The sequence below is a fragment of the Pagrus pagrus genome (assembly GCF_965226575.1).
Source record: "Pagrus pagrus genome assembly, chromosome: 15".
In the NCBI taxonomy this organism is placed as follows: Eukaryota; Metazoa; Chordata; class Actinopteri; order Spariformes; family Sparidae; genus Pagrus; species Pagrus pagrus.
Genome location: NC_140199.1, coordinates 2,209,528 through 2,228,472, shown reverse-complemented (window position 1 = coordinate 2,228,472; position 18,945 = coordinate 2,209,528). Strand labels below are relative to the sequence as shown.

Genomic DNA, 18,945 nt, shown 5'->3' with positions numbered 1-18,945 from the left:
GCAGTTTTTTCACTAAGTTTAGTCAGTTTCATTTTGAAAATTACTATATACTACCAATATTCTTTGTAGTAAAGGGGATATAATTAATTTATACAAAAACACAAAATCATTTCGATATTGAGGACATGGATGAAGCTGAATTGAGGTAATTTTCTCTGGTATATATTTTCACCACTGGATGGACACCTAAGACTACAAATTATCCATCGAAGTCGGATCAACAACATGCTGCTATTTAACTGCTGTTTAACTATTTGGTTACTACTTTATTATATTTTATTGAAGATTTTGTAACTTTGTGGTTAGTGTGACACTTTAAATATTGCTTTTCATTCAACAGTCATCATACCAGAACTTCCTCATGTTACACAAACAACCCTGTGGAGGAATGTTGTTTTACCACAAGCCTTTACTTTAAAGAAAAGAAAAAAAGAAGGCTGTAGGAAGTGAGGACACTTGGATAAAGAGGGCACTCTTTTGCCTTTACTTGACAATCTATACATGTTTATTGGCATTTTCTATACACAAATACATATTTCATATCATACACATAGACCAGCAACAAACATATGAATGCAATATATTAAGAAAATATGAGTTAAAGGGAGCACTATGTGGTTTTGGAGAAGAAATTCAATCTCAGAATTGTAACATTAACAACATTAATGAGGTAAGATCAGAAATATTTATTCTTTCCATAACTGAATAAACAAGCTGTTCTCCTAGAGTTCCCCAAAGCTGGTCCCCAGAACACTGTTTGAAACTAGAAAGGTGGCAGGGTCCGCCAAAAAAGTTAAACTGTATGAAATTGTGTTGTCCTTTAAGGTCAGTTTGTTTATTCAGCTTATTCAGGCATGGACACAAACAGCTTTTGTTTATTTTGTTTATTCAGGCATAAAAATCAATTCATGATTATTATAATTTGTCCCCCAAAACTACATTGCGCACCTTTAAAGTAAACTAAAATGAAGAAATGAGGATCGTTTGAAGAAAGTGAGGTTGGTCCCTGAGTGTCTGCTGCTCTGTGAAGAGGTCAGCAGCTGAATGTGAACACATGAGATCCAGTTGTTATTCCTGTGAAATGTAGTGACTAGCACCAGGATCATCTTTGAAAACAGAGTAGATCATCGACCCCTCTGTAACTTTCCACTCAGCTTGGACAGCCCAGTGAAAGATGGGATAGGAAGAAGACACAGTAAGTAAAGGGAAGAAAAGCAGGAGAGCGAAGAGATTCTGCTACTCTCACGCTACATGTTGCCTCAAGGTCTGCAGAACATGGTGTCTATTTTTGAAATCCTGTTTTATTTTGGATAACTTTCTTCTCAGTGGAGATGGAAAACAGGCCATACGTTATCACAGCAAGCACCTGTTTAACAAGCAATACAGAATATATATTTGCTATGAAAATAGCATTACAATATGCCCAGCTATATTAAGAGATTAATGTGGGTTGTTAGTTTTCTGCAAATTGGTTTGTCCCCACTGCAGTATATTATATGTTTCTTTTACAGGGTTATACATTCCTGTCATTAAAATGGAGGTGACTGGTAAAATATGTGACGACAGAAAAGACATGATTCTGAAAGGAGCCTAAAAGCAACGATAAGCAGGACAAAACACAACAGAGATAAAGGTGCCCATTAAAGGGTGCCCAGGTTGCTTCACTCATCAAGTCTACTCTATTCAAAAATTCATCTCCATCTCATCACCACCACCAGTGTCTAGACTCCATCCAACACTAACAACTTGTGCTACTCATTGGCTCTGATGCCTCGTTCTGAGAGTTGTTCCTGTTCAATTTCTCATTCTCATCATGTTCTGTGGTGTCACCTATTGGTGTCAGTGGTTGTGGTGAGTGCTGGACTTTCACTTTGAACACATCCCACTTCTCAGGAAGCATGCCTTTGTTGAAGAGCACAGAAGCCAGATAGGAGAACAACAAGGTGGCAGCAATGGCAGACAGCATGGAGATGGTCCTAACTGGAGAGTACTGGACATAAACACCGTCCTCAAGAGTGCATCCTGGGAAGTGTATGACTGGTGCTAACCCTAGTAACGGGGCTCCACTGAGCAGTCTTAATGGTATTCCCACCAGACAGCCCATAATTGCTCCGTAACCATTGGAGATGTCGCAGAAAAGGGCGCAGACGAGTTGAGGGAAAATTACAACGTAGGCCACTTCCATGCTAAGAAATAGAAACATTAGGATGCTGACTGCTACATTGGCGAGTGATGTACCAACCAATCCTGTTACTGCCACAGACACACGGATCACCCACTGAATCTCTCTGTCTGATGCCTGAAGAAGAAAAGGGGGGGAGGAAGAAGAACAGGTAAACAATTAATGCAATCCATTTTAGGGACAAGTTTTTTTCTCTCTTCTTTAGCTCAGTGGGTAGAGCAGGTGACCCGAACCCCAGCTCCCCTGGGCGGAACTGAGCTACATGCCGAAGCATCCTTGAGCAAGATGCTGAACCCCAAAATTGCTCCTGATGTGCAGTTGGCGCCTTGCGAGGCAGCCTCTGCCATCAGAGGGTCCTGCAATGAGCTGGCGTCCCATCCAGGGGTGTACCCTGGCCTTCGCCCACTGAGAACTGGATTTGGCCCCAGTATCGGGGGGTTGCGGGGCTAAAAATACTGTCAAATGTATGTACTTTATGTCATGCTCATACCTTTCATTTTGTATAAACTGTATGACATATTGCCTAATAACTAAACTCCACCTGTTGTGATGTAGTAAATTGAAAAAAACAAGTGCATTTTCTCACCTGGGGCCTCAGGATGTTCTTGTAGATGTTGGAGCTGAAGACAGAAGCTGCAGAAAGCAAATAAGAGTCAATCGATGACATCACAGCGGCTGCCACACATCCTGTACCCATAATGGAGATAACGGACGGGGTGAGGTGTTGCAGGGTGATGGGCAGAGCGAGAGCTGCTTCCCCACGTTCATATGGAGATGGAGAACCATAGGTAGTCAGGTTCCAGTCTGAAGCATGGACACAAAAGAAGGAAAGACTGATAAATGTATGTTCATTTCAGGAGACACCAATTGGTTACATACGTGACTTCATGGATATAACACAACCTAACGATGTTCGTGAGTTGAACTAACTTACTTGACTTTTGCTTGGACACAAATGGACAGAAACAAACAGCAGTCGCCTGAATGTTCTGTCCTGTGCTTGTTTGACCCTATCGTTTGTCCCCAACCTCCTGCCTTATGCAGACTTTGTTGCTCTTTATACTACTTCACCCGACTTCCTCTTTTGCTGCCGTAAAAATTGCTATAGGCTGAATGATTTCAACACACCTGAGACTATCCACAGTCAAGATATACAATTGGTTATTGTTTTAGCATGTATTAACAAGGTTTGGATCAAAGACACGGCACAACATTATTACCTACGGATGCAGCTGCTGCCCCGAGCAGTACAGGAGGCATTCCAAGTACAAGTAAGACGAAGGCAGCAACAAGGCACATGAGCTTGGCTGTGGCTGAGGAAGAAGCCGACAGGGTCCTCTGGTGGAAGCACTGAGATCCCAGACAGCCCAGCGCCTTTAGTGTGAAACAGTTAGTTGGTTGATGTAATCATGACTGTGTCACCTCCATAGGGGAAACATGGACAATGTTTGCCTGCTACTTACCTGGGAGCACCCCTTCAGATTTTAGGAAAACTTTATTAGACGTACCAACTACAGTCAGAGGATAGCTGATTTCAACTTGACATTCACAATCATACTGTTTCAGTTAATAGCCTCTGCCTACGAACCGATCCTTTAGTAACAATGGGAAACTATCCACCATTCAAACACTTATGTTATTTACCATCGGTCTTAAGACGGCCATAACAACTAGACTGAATTGCATTTGATAAAGGCTGTATTGTTGCCTCCTTACAAAGAATAAGAACTCGTCAATCATGATCCAGGTCTTTCTCAGCTCCAGTGTACCAATCCAGGGAGCATGTAAGGTGTTGTTCATTAGCGTCTGGCTAATATCCGAGACAGAAGGATTCATCAGAACAAAGGGAACACAGAGCCACTGCAGAGACACAAAACATTTCAATGATAAATAAACACTTTTTTGATGCCTTGTTTTCTTAAAACAAATAGAAAAAAACTGAAACTAAAGCAAACTCACCATGCTGATGAATATGAGGACCAGCTGTATAACATCTGTGTAGGCCACAGAGTAGAGACCTCCCAGCAGTGTGTAGGTAATGGCGATGGCAGCAGAGATCCAGATGCACACAGTGAAGGACAAATCCAGGATGACACTCATGGTTCCTCCTGTCAAACACATTATATTAGTGCAGTTGTATAACCAGTTTTTGTGTAAATATTACCACTGAATCTTCATTGCAGTAAGTCTTACCAGCACAGTGGGGGTAAGATTTAACATCAGTCTATACATTTATTGTACAGATAAAGCACACACACACACACACACACACACACACACAATGATGCAACCATAAATCGTACCTAAACCAATCAGGGTAGTAGGCACTAAGAACACCTCAAGAACAATTGTAGCCAGGCTCAGTCCAGCTGTCAGTACTTTTCCATACTTGATATGGAAAAGGTCCAGCATCGTCACATAGTTTCTTTCTCTCATTGGCTTGGCGAACACCAAGCCACCTTTATTTAAAAAAGAAAAAGAAAAGCCCACATCAGAGTTAGAGTTAAAGAAAAAACAAGAATCAAGTGAGATAAAAAAAAAACCCCAAACAACTAAAAGGAAAAATGACATGCTTGTAATCTATTTTTACTTCTTTTCTATCAGCCTTGTTACATTAAAAAAAAACACATTCAACGTTAAGTTTAAAGGTAGCCGAGCTGATTCTTATTCATGTCTAATATACAGTAACTCCTGTTTGGAGAGATTGTCTTGTTAACCATGCAGAAAAACAGTAGCCTGTCAGATGTAACTACAAAGTCTTACCAATTATAAAAGATGTGCTGTATCCCACTAACATTACGATTGCCCCGGTTAGTCCCATGGAGGGTGTGTACACCATCTCAACTGTGCCAACAATGAATCCTCCTCCGACCCCTGTAGCTACAGGACGGATAAACACAGCAAGTCACTTGCAGGAGAAACAGCAGCTGTTTGGACAGAGACCATCAGGCTGGACACTCATTCATCATCTTTCTGAAAGTTACTAAAAGTCATTCTACAAAAAGCTGCAGCTTGGTGCATTGTTAGCAGGTAATTAAATTATATTCACATAACTTAAGTCAAAACATCGTGTTTTGCACTCATTTGCAGCCTGCACCTACTGTGTAAGGGGGATTTATTGTGAGTTTAATTCACATTACACAGTTTCCATCCTAGTTTTGCCATCTGTGCTCTCCTCACCTGTCATTGTGAACATCCCCACCACCCAGTTTATGCTCCGGTTTCCCAGCAGGGTCATCTCCACTCCAGAGGCTGCACTTTTCTTCTGCTCCCTTTTGGACTTAAAAGAAGCCCAGATGCCGGTCCCAAGGACCAGGAGGTAGAAAAACACCATCACTATCACTCCTGGGATGTTGGCAGCCATGATGGACACGTTGACTGGTTTCCTCACTGAAGGATGTCTGAGTGTCTGAGTGATAGACCAGCTGAGTATTTATAAAAGGAGGGAGACATTTCAGAGGAGCAACAGGAAAAAAAACAGTCTCCTCCAACTGAAAGGTACATTGATGCCCTCTGGTGAAAAAAGCCAGCTTCAGTTGGCTGGTCCAGCTGGTTTCATTGTGTATCTTGTGATGTTAACAACTAGACAGTTGGAAGTTGTGTTACTCTTATATATTTTTGGCATTTTCCATTTGACTTGTATCTGAGAGAAACTTACACTCAGCACTCTGTATTCTATGATGTTTTATTGGTTTTTAAACTCTGGTCCTGGAGAAACAATATTCTTTTCTTTTGTCACAGTTTCCCTTTGCTTTTAATCCATCTGAATTGTTTTGGTGTGAGTTGGCAGGTTTTGGAGATATTGCTTGTAGAGATGTCTGCCTTCTTGAATATAATGGAACTAGTTTAGCAGCTAGCAGCGTATTAACCTTTATCTTTCAGTGTTTAGACGTACTTATTTGTGTTTGTGTCTCTGCCCTCATTTGTTTTGTTGTTGCTGTGAATTTAACTTTTCAGCCACGTGCTGTTTGTCACTGCTTTTTTTATATTGCTTTAAATTGTGTATTTATCATTAATGTAAAACACTCTGATTTTGTATCCTTGAAAGTTGCTGTACAAATAAACTTTACTCTTTACATTTACTTACTGATTTGATAGCATTCAGCTTGTGGTGCTGAACTTGACAACTAAATACATGGCTGTGTCAGCGTCTGGCAATTTTGTTAGCAAACATCACTGGCTCAGTCTGGCTGGAAGCGACTTGTACTTGTAAAACAATTTTGCAGTTTGCAGTCACAAAATAGTGAATGAGTCGGGCCTCCAGGCTAGAATCGTCAGGGTTAATGTGTTTGCTATAGTTTGTTTAGCTTCAAAGCTAGTGAGTGAAACCAGCAGAACTTTACTATAACTTGTAAGCATGACGTGTTGCTGCTCTAACGTTTATAACCTAAAAGTTTATTCATTTATTTCTATATTTGGATTCTGCTTGATTTAAAATAATAGCTTGTAAATGTTCCTCTTTCTCTCCGTCCTGCTAAAGGGGCTAGGGGCTAAAAACGAACGACATGCTTCAGTGGAAGTTTCCTGGAAAACTGCAAAACATCACTACGAACACCTCTCAGTGGATTATTGTTGTAGAGAGTTTCTCACAAATTGTTGTGTTTGCCTGATGCTTTGCAAGTGAGTATAAATAGAGACAGCTGTGTCTGTCTGAGAGAGAGAGGGACAAAAGGCCGACAAAAAGATCGCTCGATGAGTTGCCATCCATGGATATTCTGCTGACACTTAGTCGTACTCATTTACTACAAAATACTTACAAATAAAAACAAAGACGGGGAACATATTTCTGTCTACTTTCCTCCAGACGTTTAGGCTCAGATTTAACATGGGAGCTCATGAGGGTTGGTGGTGCTGTTGCAGCTTGAAAGCCCACACAGCCAAAAGTGTAAGTCTGTTTGCTTCCATAACTACATGCCTGCAACCAGCACAACATGTCCCACTGATTCAATGTATAATGTGTGCGGAATTAAATTGTGGGGTTTTAATCAAGATTAAGAGAAATGTTCAATAATGATTTTGTTGGTCCTCTCCACTCTAGCAATGATGTCATCCAATCTAGCTTCTGTAATACACACCCATGATAAAATCTGTAATGGACCAAAAATATCCAGAACCATTATTTTATTTATTTATTTAATTTTAGCTACAAAGTTCAAATTTACAAACTGGAAGGCAACAATTAATTACAGTTTCAAATTGATGAAAAGACCTTTTGTTTTCTTGTGATAACAGGTTCATTTATCGCATTAAAACAATCTTCCCCATCTATAGAAAACTTTTGATCTCAATATAATGGCTTAAAAAAATGAGTTGCACCTACAGCCACTCTGGGCTTCCTTCATCTCCACAAGACACAATGAAGTTCATTTTCTAGTTCCTCAATTGGTTCAGAGAAACATGGGGTCCATTGTTGCATCATGTTACTTTCATCTCCATTTCAACAAGTTGATTCCAACATTGGATCTGAGACTCCACCGCTCTCACACAGAGGTTGTGAGTTGTGGATTTCATTGCTGCGAGCACCCTCTGTTGGTATTTGTGTTTGTGGTGGGTTCTGGATTTGAAACACGTCCCACTTCTGAGGTATCAGTCCTTTGTTGAAGAGCACAGAAGCCACAGCGGAGACCAGCAATATGGTGGCAAAAGAAACCAACATACAGATTGTCCTGAATGGGGCATACTGAACGTAAACACCGCCTTCAAAGGTGCATCCTGGGAAATGGATGACAGGTGGGAGCCCTAACAAGGGCTCTCCACACAAAAGTCTCAAGAAAAAAACAACCAAGAATCCCACAGTGGCACCGTAACCATTGGAGATGTTGAAGAAGAGCACGCAGACCAGCTGCGGGAACATCACAATGTAGGCGATTTCTCCACCCAGGACCCAGAAAGCCATAACACCTGTGTGGAGAAAGGTGAGTGATGTACCAGCCAGGCCGAATAAAACCACAGCAATACGAATCACCCATCGGATCTCGTTCTCAGATGCCTGCAATGACAAGACACAGCGGGGGGGAGACTGAAGAACTGGAATGAGTTTAAATATTTTTTAACTTTTCTCATGCACTCCCTCCTTACTGCGTGTGGTCAACGCTTGGAGAGCAACTGCAAAACAGTGCAGGGCTGTGTTGGTGGTTGTGTTGTTCTAGGTACTTATATGATCCAGGAATCCAGTTTAACAGATTAATACATTTAAAGGCTTCTCACACAACTGCTCCACTGTTTATGGCAGGATTGTACAACTCTGCGATTGTCATGATTCAGTGTTTTGTTCTTGTTTTTCTTTTATTTTGATATTATGCCCACGTGTCTCTTCTTGCTTTTCAGTTCCTCCTGTGTGTTTTTCCCTCCCAGTGCTTTTCCACTCATTTCCTCACCAATTTTCTTGTGTTTTGTACTTTTAGCCTTATTTAAATAAAGCTCACTTTTCATTCCCCTTATCCGGCCTCCTGTGTATTGTCTGCATTTGGGTCCACTTCTAAGTGTACCAGTGATCGTCATAACAAAAGATTAAAAAGTTAATGCCAGTATAGCTTTCCAGAGTTACTCACAACTGTGTCAATGACTTTGTCCCTCTGGTTTACTTCAGTGCATCTGTTAGTCACATTTTCCTGTAAGCTGTATTTTTTGCCAGAAGGGGATTTTTTTTTTTTTTTTTTTTTTTTCTTATGTACTGGGCGAGATTTGAAATGATGGGCTATTTTATTATTTTTATTAGTGATATCTAATAATTAAAATGTTGTCAAAGTGTGGACTTTTACAATACATATACTCAAAGGTATCTCATTTGCTGCCTGATTTATAGAACACTATTCCAAAAAATATGGTGAAAATAGATTTCTCCATGGCTGTTGACAGTATTTTCTGATTTATTGAGTGATTACTAAAGAGATGTCAAATTTCAGCTGTAGAAATGCATGCAAATTAGCGCATTACTTAATCAGATAATGCTTTATTTACACATTTAAACACAACATTTCAGAAGACTTGTAATATGAAAAAAAAATAATGTAATGTAAGTAAGCGGCTGGGGAAGCTTCATGGTGGTATCTGCAAGATCAATATTTTATCCTATTCACCTGAAGTCTCTCCCCTAAAACAAGACAACAGTTTCCATCTGTTCAGTGATGGATTGGTTTGGCTACACCTTTTAACCTCTTCCCTCCACATTTACCTTGGTCCTCAGGATCGTCTTGTAGATATTTGAGGTGAAGATGGAGGCTGCAGACAGCAGGGCAGAGTCGGTTGATGACATGACGGCGGCAGCCACAGCTCCAATTCCAACAACGGAGATGTAGGGCGGGGTTAAGTGGTGCAGGGAGAGGGGTAAAATCAGACCTGTCTGACCTCGTTCAAACGGAGATGGAGACCCATATGAGGTCAGGTTCCAGTCTTAAAAGTAGAAGTACAGGGGTGCATGTTAGTATCATTTATAATCAGTGGACAGAAAAAAATGGATATCAATAACAATGTTGGATATCAAGTTTAAATTTCAAATTGAACGGTACTGAGCACTTCTGCTTTACCTGTGGATGCAGCCACCGCCCCAATGAGCACAGGAGGAATTCCAAAGGTGGGGATGAGAAACGCTGCAGCGTAACAGCGCAACTTGGCCGTGGCCGAGGTAGAGGCCGATAGTGTCCTCTGGTGGAAGTCCTGGAAACCGAGGTCTCCTATACTCTTGGGAGAGGAAGAAACAAAGAGACATTCAGGAGGGCAGCAATACTGAAAACAGACCTGCAGTAGTTTAATTGGTCCTCCACCTTTTTGATTTTTGAACTCAAAAATAGTGGGCGTCATGGAACCAAAGAGGAAAATACATTTCTCGTTTTTGGTTTCTGATTTTTTTTTCTTAAAGAAGAACATAGAATATGTGATATACAGGACAGAGCTGTACCAGACTAAAACATGCAATTTAATGTTGGTTGGACTTCGAAAGCCACAGTTACAAAGTGAGGACAAACTGAGGTGATCCTTTAAGTTAGTATATTAAAAAGCAAATCATGCCAGAGCTTCTTTACAGTTACACATGCCACCATCTTTTAAGTACAGTCATATTTGCTATTATTATGAGTACAAGGATCACCAAGATCATCTATCACACGCTATTGCATACGATCAGTCTTGATCAGTTTCATGCATCAAATGCTTTTCATTACCTTACCAGGAGCAAAAATATATCAATCCACCTCCAGGCTCTGTCTGCAGTCAGGGTGCCCACCCACGGAGCCTGGAAGGTGTGGTTGAAGGATGTGGTTGTGATGTCAACAGAGGTGGGACTCATTAAGAGGAAAGGGACGCACAACCACTGAGGAGACAGAAATACACTACGATAAATAAGCTGCTGGAAGTGATATACTTTTATTAAAATGAGGATTAAAGGTCCTATTTGTAAGAAAAGATTATTTTTGAGTCGAGTTGGGAGTTGAGTCGCTTTTCGACGAGTTGGGAGTCAAAAATCTGTGTGTTGGCAGGCATGAAAAGAGAGCTTTCGGATATCCCTACCCACTTTATCCAATCAGGACAGGGAACTCCATACAGAGGCGTAGTGTTTGCTGCTATGTCTGGCAATTACAGCGTGCGTTCATGTGGAGACAGAGAGAAGGGAGGGGATTTCTAACTAGCCAAAATGACAACAACACTTACAGCAGCTTTAAAGAAATGAGCAGTTAGGATGCAAGGGGAGGTATAATGAATGACTGATTTGCATTATGGAAAGACACAGCATTTTTGGAGCTTGGCCCAAAATAAAAGTCAAAATATCTTCTTTGATTTAGACCATTGTTTTGCTCGCTTAAAGCTCCTGTTGGTAAGACAGTAACACTGACGCTTTGGGATTTCAGTATTTCAGAAGTGCAGCTGGTACTGATGGGAATGTCTTTATTATGCTGCAGGAGTGGTTTGAGTGGACGCCCTGATATGATTTGACATGCAAATGAGCCTTTGTAACTGGTGATACAAACAAAGTCAGCGACCAAATTACCGAAGTGATAAAAATGAGAGTGAGTTGTATGATGTCTGTGTAGGCCACAGAGTAGAGACCTCCCAGCAGGGTGTAGGTGATGGCCACAGCAGCAGAAATCCAGATGCACACAGCGTAGGACAAGTCCAGGATGACACTCATGGTTACGCCTATGAAACACACATGCAGTTGCCATGCATACTTAAAATACACATATGCACACAACATAAAGATGGTACACAGGTACAGTAAAATCACAGTATGCACAAAGACACACATGTTCGTGCAGACCAAGATGTACAGTAGTTTGATAAATTGTTACCCAAGCTTATCAGTGTTGATGTCACCCAAATAATTTCGGACATCAGCGGTGCCACAGACAGAAATCCACTCAGTCTGTCTCCGTACTTGATGGAGAAAGGGTCCATCATGGTCACGTACTTCCTTTCTCTCATCGGCTCAGCGAAGAAAAGACCACCTTGAAAAGAGATGCAGTGATGCAAATGATGAATGTTTATGATTTATAACATAATTTAGGGAACCTCTGCTGCTAAAGAGATGCAATAAACATAAAATGAAAGATTCTTGAATGATGTAAGATTCAAAGTCAACAGTGAGCTAACTTAGTAAGCTTTTGTCATAACGTAACTTAAGTTACGTACTGTAGATACGTTAAGGAAGTTATATAAGTAACACTGATTTTAATCCAAATCCCTCTGGTCTCCTGAACCTAACCAAGTACGTTTGTTGCTTAAACCTAAACTAACTGCGAGTGTACCTCAAAGGGCTGGTGTACCTGTCATAGGCACACTGAAGCAGTCGTGTTGTTTTGGTAACGGTGATACACTGTATGTAGCTTTCACAGTCACTAGCAATCAACCTGTTCAGTCGTTTCAGTATGAGGATGTGTTGTTTGGGTCATGACTACAAAATCATACTGACCAGGTAGCATCACTGTCTCTGTCTCTCTCCTCTGCTCTGTCTGTGTCATGAGCTGAGGGTCTGCGTGTCTGTTTGACTGAGGGCGGAGCTGAGATACAGACACACACAGAGCAGGGTTGTGCAGAGTTGTGGGCATTTTTAACAACGTAACAGTCAGAAAATAATGTTTGATTACTCTGATTTGTTTGCAGACAAGGCCACTCCCTCTTTTCATTCGCTCTCTAGCTCACTTGACCACCGCTGTTCTCTTAGTCTGATTGAGAGGGAAGAGGGATGAACTATGAATGGTTTGTTGTCAGACAGCACGTGACAAATCCTTCATAGTCTACCTCAAAGAGCTGCAGGGCTGCTGAGCATGTTTTGTTAGGGAAAACAAAAGAAAATCTTACCGACAGTGAAGGCCAGTGTTGCTGCTAAAGGCATCACGGCCCAAATCAGTCCCAAATCTGGATCGTACACTGTCTCAGCTGTGCCAATGATGAAGGTCCCACCAACCCAGGTAGCTGCAGGGAAACACACACACACACACACACACACACACACACACACACACACACACACACACACACACACACACACACACACACACACACACACAGGGTTCATTTTCACATTTCAAACTTGTTACAAAATTGTATTACAGTTGTCCTTGCAAACGTCCTTGAAGTAAAGAAAATGTTACAACCCAAGATACGATCAGTGTTGTATGTTGAGTGTTAAGGGTGTGAACACAGTGACAGAATGTTTCTTCGGTCTTCTCTGTGGAGCAAAAATGCTATGCATTCACATTTACAAACTACCACCTCAACTAAAGTCAGATGCAGGTTGTTCAATGGACACAGTGACTGTAACCATTCACTGTCAAATGTAACTCTTAATTCATGTGTTGAACATTTTGAAATGTGTTTGTAAAGAGATCATTGAGAAATGTTCAAGCTGTCTATGAGATGTTTGGATAATACAGTTTGGTTGGCAGATGAATGAATGAATGAATGAATGAATGAATGAATGAATGAACGAACATTTTAATGTCTTGTCATTTACATCCCTCATGAGACTATTCAGTATATGCAATATACCACCTACATTTAAAGCAAGATAAACTGACCTTCAACTAATTTGAACAGCCTGCAGTTACAGTACCAGGATATAAATTCAGATGTATGTACACAGCCTCACAAACATATATGAGCATTACACACATTACACTTAGAATCTATACTTTGTTAAATGTCTAAAAGAAAACTGGGAACCTGCAGGTTGCACCTGCTGCAGTGCTGCACAAAAAATGAAAACTGAACTCACCGGTTGTGGTGAAGATGCCCACTACCAAGCTGATCTTTCTGTTACCCAGCAGAGCCATGTCTGCATGGTCTGCCTGTGCCCTGTTTTCATCCCTTTTAGATTTGATGGAAGCCCAGATGCCAATCCCGAGCACCAGCAGGTAGAAGATGATGGTGGCCACCAGTCCCGGGACGTTGAGAGCCATGCCGAGTGTCCAGGAGCAGTCCAGAGCAGAGTGCAGCAGGATGCATGCACGATATCTTTGGCACTGGTTCAACCTGTATAAGCCTACATGTGTGAGTGCTGGGTGGGGCTGCCAGAGAAGCCTCAGGCTATACTGACAAACTGAGCAGCATTTCAATGTTTATCCCCCAAAGACTCAGTAGTATCTAATGCACAGAGGACAAAACAGGTCGAGCAGCCATTGATTCACAACTCTGCTGCATCACTATGCTGCACTGACAGACAGTGATGCAGCTGTGTGCAGTCGCATAGCAGCAACGCATCAAGCTCTCACTCTCTCTCACTCTCTCTCGCTCTCCCTCACTCTCTCTCGCTCTCTCTCTCTCTCTCTCTCGCTCTCTCTCTCTCTCTCTCTCTCTCTCAGACAGAGAAGAAACAAGCTGCCACTCGTTTTTCAAATGTGTTGGCCTGAGGGGATCCCCCACTTCTCAAATACACCTACCTGAACGCACACACGCACAGAAATACTATATAGCTGTGAGTGTAACATGACTCACATGAGTTGACTATATTTTTCTACAGCTGCATATATTATCCACAAACTCCATAGCCTCATCAATAAATAATCAAGCCCCCCAGCTAGCAAGAAACAAACCGATCAGCCACGATATTAAAACCACTGACAGGTGACGTGAATAACATTGATCATCTCATCACAATGTGATGTTCTGCTGGGAAACCTTGGGTGCTGGCATTCATGTGAATGCCATTTGGTACGCACCACCCATCCAAACACTGTTGAGGACCAAGTACACCCCCCCATCACAACAACACTACCCGATGGCAGTGGCCCCCCAGCAGCACAATGTGCCCTGACACACTGCAAACACTGCTCAGGAACAGCTACAGGAACACAGTAAAGGGCCCAAGGTGTTGACCGGGCCTACAAATTCCCAAGATCCCAATCTGATCGAGCATCTGTAAGACGTGCTGGAGCAGGTCTGATCCATGGAGGCCCCACCCCCCAACATACAGGACCCAGAGGATCCACTATAAAACGCCCTGGTGCCAGACACCACAGGACACCCTCAGAGGTCTGAGGTCCATGTCTTGAGAGGTCAGAGCTGTTTGGGAACCTTCACAATATTAGGCAGGTGGTCATAATGTTATGCCTGATCAGTGTATATTCTGTTTTCATCATGTTGTAATACAGCCAAACTCAAAGCGTAGTCTTTCTGATTTAAACTTTTTTTTTTCTCTTTCTGTCATAAAAAAATTAAATAAAATAGAGATTTCATCACAGGTCATGAATACTACAATTTCCTGCACTCTTGCACAAAAAACTCACTTTTTTTTATTATTAATTTGTGTAACCAAATCGGCATAAATTGAGGTTAATGACATGAGCTGTGTAGTGTGGTGAGTTATATAAAAACTTTTAAATAAGTGATCACAGAGAAAATTGCATGGATACAGACTCAATGTGTATATAACCGATCTCAAACTTCGAGATGAAGCATGAAACCTAAATGGAGAGAAAAACATGCCATTTCAAATTTAGTCGGCTAAGTGTAGACATACACCAATGCTGATGAATGTCAGTGTGAGGACATGCATCCCACTGACTTTTCACATGTATGTTTTGGCCATGGATTAGGCCTAATAGGACTCACCTGCTCTGTATCTGGGAAGCTGTGCTGGCTGTGATTGGTGGATGGAGTTCTGCAGCACCTGAGGAGCGTTAACAATCAGTCTGACCCAGAATAAATTCAAGCAGAGGGTTCAGCCCAGGCTTTTTTATTTTTTGACTCTCTATGTGATTCTGTTACTTTTTTTTAAGGAAGGAGGAACAAAGCCAAATCTGCTGACTATCCAGACGAACCAGATATACCTGAAAGAAAAAGACATGTGAACTGTGGTGTTTTATCTCCTTCCCTGGAACTTTGATAATGACACGTCACTGTCTGTCTTTTAGGGATGACTCACTGAGGTTTCTGACTTTTAAACAATGCATTTGTTTTGGTGACATCCTAGAGATCAAATATTGCAAAATACTTCAACGCAACTGAGAGTGAACTGCAGGAACCAGAGTTCCTCACTTTATTGCCAGTCATTGTATCCAGAAGTCAAACAATGAGACAAAATGAATGTACTGTGTAAATGCATACAAATATCGTATTACAAAATAAATATTTTCCGCTTCCATGACAGACTGAGGTCAGATGGGGGACATACAACTCTAAAAGGATGCTACAGCTGTGTTACGGATAAAATGCACATTGTGAGAGTAAAAAATAGAGCGACTTTAATACAGATGTACATTTTTTTTACAATATTATGTGCAAACAAAACAACAAGTGACACTGTCTTTTCAGGTTATGTATGACACATGATGTATTCTGTAAAATATCACATTACATACACTCAGTCTATTCTGCACCTTCTTCAGTCATTAAGCTGTACATACTGCAGGATGGTGCAGGGGCAGCAGGGTACTGACGGGGCTCTTAGTGGACTGTCACTAGAAAATCAGAGGTTTGATCCCTGCAAAAGACGATCGTTGTCACCTAACAACCAAAAACAGCACTCGGCAGCAGTTAGAAGAAGAGTAACTGAGGATAACATCCAGTGGGAGGTTTAAAGACAGGAAATGTGTTCCTGATCCCATCCCATCAAACCACGTCCAAAAATCTCTACAGATCTACAAAGAGGTGTTGGTGCAGCAGGACAGGGCCGGGTGATGACAGCCTTTTGTTGTCTCTTAAGATCTAGTTTGATGTACAGTAGAGTTTGTTCTCATCGTCCCCTCTCTCCTTTGTATCCCGCCTGATTCAGTCTTTGATTTCCTCCTCTATGACTGCCTTGTCGTTCAGCCTCCTCTCTTCTTCTTCCTCTCTGCTGCCTGTCTCCAGTCCAGGACTGGGAGGCAGCAGCTCCACGTCCTTGGAGCTGCTCGTGCTGGCAGCTCTGGCAATCCTGGTGAGTGTCTGTTCGTACGGCGAGGGCAGGTAGACCATGAGGAACACGCCGTCCGTCACATCCTGCTCAGAGCTGGAGCTGGGGAGCTGGTGCTCCCTCCGACTGCGACGGATGGACGACAGCAGCTCACAGTTCCTCTCCGGGTCCTGCAGGTCCTCCAGGGCGATCACGTTGGCCAATCCCAGTTTGCCATCAAAGCTGAAGCCACGCCTGCGGCGCCACATCAGGAAGCCAAGGAAACTGATGAAGAGCAGGAGGAAGGAGACGGTCGCTATGCCGATGTAGGTCATGGCTCCTGCACTGATGATCGCCTCACCTGAGCTCTGGCCCTGTCGTTAAACACAAATAAATTATATTATACACTCTAAGAATAGATTCATTCCAGCCTGGTTACCACGATGAAATGTTGGCCGTAAATAGAGAAACTTCAAAAATCACATTTAGTGGTAAAGTGAATACTGAAGTCAGTTGGTCAGATAACATCTGTCCAACAGAGGGTGCTGTGAGTCAAACATCTGTTTGACCTCTTTACAGGAATTAATCTGAACCATCAAAACGGCTGGTGGCTAATGTGAGCACACCGCCACTGAATGAGTTTAAATACTTAACACGTTCATGCACTTACAGTTCTGCAAGCCAGATATAGATCTAATGAAGATTTTAATGAAAACAAAATAAAGTAGCAGTGTTACATTTTGCTGTAGATGTTTGAGCAAAGAGTCACACCAACACTAAATATTTTAAACATAAACCACCCAAAAATTTTTGTTTTTTTTCTGTTTCAGGAGACATTTGGGTGGTGAGACTAAGAGATGAGGAAGTTGTGTTTTCTTTCTGCCTATGCACTTTAAAGACAGAGGTTAAGGTTTTTGTTTTTTGACAAAGATGGATCTCTGGGATTGAATTCAGATATTGTTCACTTTATTGTATCAATTGTACATCATTCATTGAAAGAAGTTAGTCCTGAAAATATACTTTCCAAATCACACAAGTCCTCAAATAAATCCACATTTAATAATGCCGTATTGAAGTATTTGTTGAACTGCACATCCTCATGATTAGCTCCAACATTCAACAATCGGATAAGGAGTTTATCTGGCATTTACCTTGTTATATAATCTCATTGGCCAAATGCCATCATTTTGTTGCTATGCTGAATGAAGCCAGGTGCATCTGCAAGTCCATATTTGTATTTTATTTATTTATTTTTTTTGTCTTTGCTGGATATCCCTCAGAAGCCACATCTGGTTTAGTTGCAACCTTTGTAACGTTGTAAAATGCTACAAGAATGTGTAATATTCTAGTTCATTGTGCAGCCTGTAAAATGTATAAGAGCCATAAGCATCCAACTGTAAACACTTCTGGAAACGTCTTCTTTGCTTTTTTTATTATTTGTTTAACTTATAACCTACTTTCTTTTATTTCTAGCTGAAGACACTACATGTGAAAACATTTTTCTTTTCATGCACCAGTCAATTTTGAGATCTTGAGCTATTTTGCTTCAGCTCCAGACATTTCTGCAGATTGGTGTGTACTTAATTTTATTTTGTATATTTAAAGATAAAATATCAGGAAACTATAGTCAGTATACCATAAGTAGTCTCATGGAGTAAGTTTCATGGAGATATAAAAGGTAAACATGTTTGCTCTACCTATACAATAAAAGCAGATTTCTCAAAATGAGTTTTTTTTTACTCCACTTTTTCTAGACGGCTGTTTGTCAGCAGCCATTTAAAAAAGATCAATTTTCATCATATTTTTTAAATTTTAAAATAAAATATAAGTCCCAACAAACCCGTTAGATTTGGACAAACTCACCGGTGACTGTCTGTCAGTGGACGGCAGAGCCGAGGGTCCGGGGGACCAGTCCAGGGAGTCCCGGCCGGCCGGTCCAAACTTCATCCAGCTGCTATCCATCAGAGACCGCATGGTGGATGAGTGGAGGATCTGAAGCCCAGCCGGAGCCCTGGGGCTGCAGGGGCCGAGAGCGCTCAGAGGAGGTACTGTTCGATGGACAGAGAGACGAGGAGTCTGCTGGGAGCTCAGAGGGACACTGACCGCAGAGCCGAAGTGATCAGCCTGAAATAATAACTGAGAGGGGGAGGAGGGAGGAAGAAATGAGGGCAGCAGACAGTCCATGTGTCCAGCTGAGAGGAGAGACGTCACTGGTCCTGATGGGAGGATTTAGCCACAGATGTTGGGAGATGGTCAGCAGCAGCGTGTCATCCTCCTCTTCCTTTTTTCATCTTCATCCTCTCCCTCCTTCTCTGTCTTCCTTCTCAAAATGCACAGTCGTGTTGAAATAAACAAATCTGATTATCTTACTTGTTTGTAACAGACTGTTACTGTACTGTTACCTTCTTAATACCTGTGCTCGCATGACAGTGAAAACTGCCTGAATTTTTTTTTTTTA

At 41.7% G+C, this 18,945-nt stretch overlaps 3 protein-coding genes across 3 annotated transcripts; all 3 read right to left on the bottom strand.

The window, feature by feature from the left end:
• Positions 1-470: 470 nt before the first annotated feature.
• Positions 471-5,563, bottom strand: LOC311270892 (high-affinity choline transporter 1-like). Its single transcript, XM_084376119.1, has 8 exons — positions 5,363-5,563; positions 4,946-5,062; positions 4,486-4,641; positions 4,142-4,290; positions 3,899-4,042; positions 3,403-3,556; positions 2,769-2,986; positions 471-2,299 (listed from the first exon to the last, which is right to left on the bottom strand). Exons 1-8 carry the CDS (start codon positions 5,544-5,546, stop codon positions 1,739-1,741), a joined length of 1,683 nt encoding a protein of 560 aa, XP_084232245.1. The 5' UTR covers positions 5,547-5,563; the 3' UTR covers positions 471-1,738.
• A 1,776-nt stretch (positions 5,564-7,339) lies between these two features.
• Positions 7,340-13,748, bottom strand: LOC311270899 (high-affinity choline transporter 1-like). The gene is made up of 8 exons (XM_084376126.1): positions 13,392-13,748; positions 12,476-12,589; positions 11,467-11,622; positions 11,166-11,314; positions 10,347-10,490; positions 9,709-9,862; positions 9,357-9,574; positions 7,340-8,171 (listed from the first exon to the last, which is right to left on the bottom strand). The coding sequence occupies exons 1-8, from the start codon at positions 13,573-13,575 to the stop codon at positions 7,620-7,622; spliced, it is 1,671 nt and encodes a 556-aa protein (XP_084232252.1). The 5' UTR covers positions 13,576-13,748; the 3' UTR covers positions 7,340-7,619.
• Positions 13,749-15,409: 1,661 nt separating this feature from the next.
• Positions 15,410-18,853, bottom strand: LOC311270896 (uncharacterized protein). The gene is made up of 2 exons (XM_084376123.1): positions 18,351-18,853; positions 15,410-16,861 (listed from the first exon to the last, which is right to left on the bottom strand). Exons 1-2 carry the CDS (start codon positions 18,669-18,671, stop codon positions 16,385-16,387), a joined length of 798 nt encoding a protein of 265 aa, XP_084232249.1. The 5' UTR covers positions 18,672-18,853; the 3' UTR covers positions 15,410-16,384.
• Positions 18,854-18,945: the final 92 nt, after the last annotated feature.

Bases quoted from the DNA above. Each gene is read 5' to 3' on its own strand.
- LOC311270896 (XM_084376123.1), bottom strand. From the start codon at position 18,671: ATGGACTGTCTGCTGCCCTCATTTCTTCCTCCCTCCTCCCCCTCTCAG. The intron at 16,862-18,350 runs GTGAGTTTGTCC...GTTTAACGACAG, and splicing joins CCACTGACAGACAGTCACCG to GGCCAGAGCTCAGGTGAGGC.
- LOC311270892 (XM_084376119.1), bottom strand. From the start codon at position 5,546: ATGGCTGCCAACATCCCAGGAGTGATAGTGATGGTGTTTTTCTACCTC. The intron at 5,063-5,362 runs GTGAGGAGAGCA...TCCGTCCTGTAG, and splicing joins GGGGATGTTCACAATGACAG to CTACAGGGGTCGGAGGAGGA. The intron at 3,557-3,898 runs GTAAGGAGGCAA...TTCACACTAAAG, and splicing joins TTGACGAGTTCTTATTCTTT to GCGCTGGGCTGTCTGGGATC.
- LOC311270899 (XM_084376126.1), bottom strand. From the start codon at position 13,575: ATGGCTCTCAACGTCCCGGGACTGGTGGCCACCATCATCTTCTACCTG. The intron at 9,863-10,346 runs GTAAGGTAATGA...TCCTCTCCCAAG, and splicing joins TTGATATATTTTTGCTCCTG to AGTATAGGAGACCTCGGTTT. The intron at 9,575-9,708 runs GTAAAGCAGAAG...TCTACTTTTAAG, and splicing joins GGCGGTGGCTGCATCCACAG to ACTGGAACCTGACCTCATAT.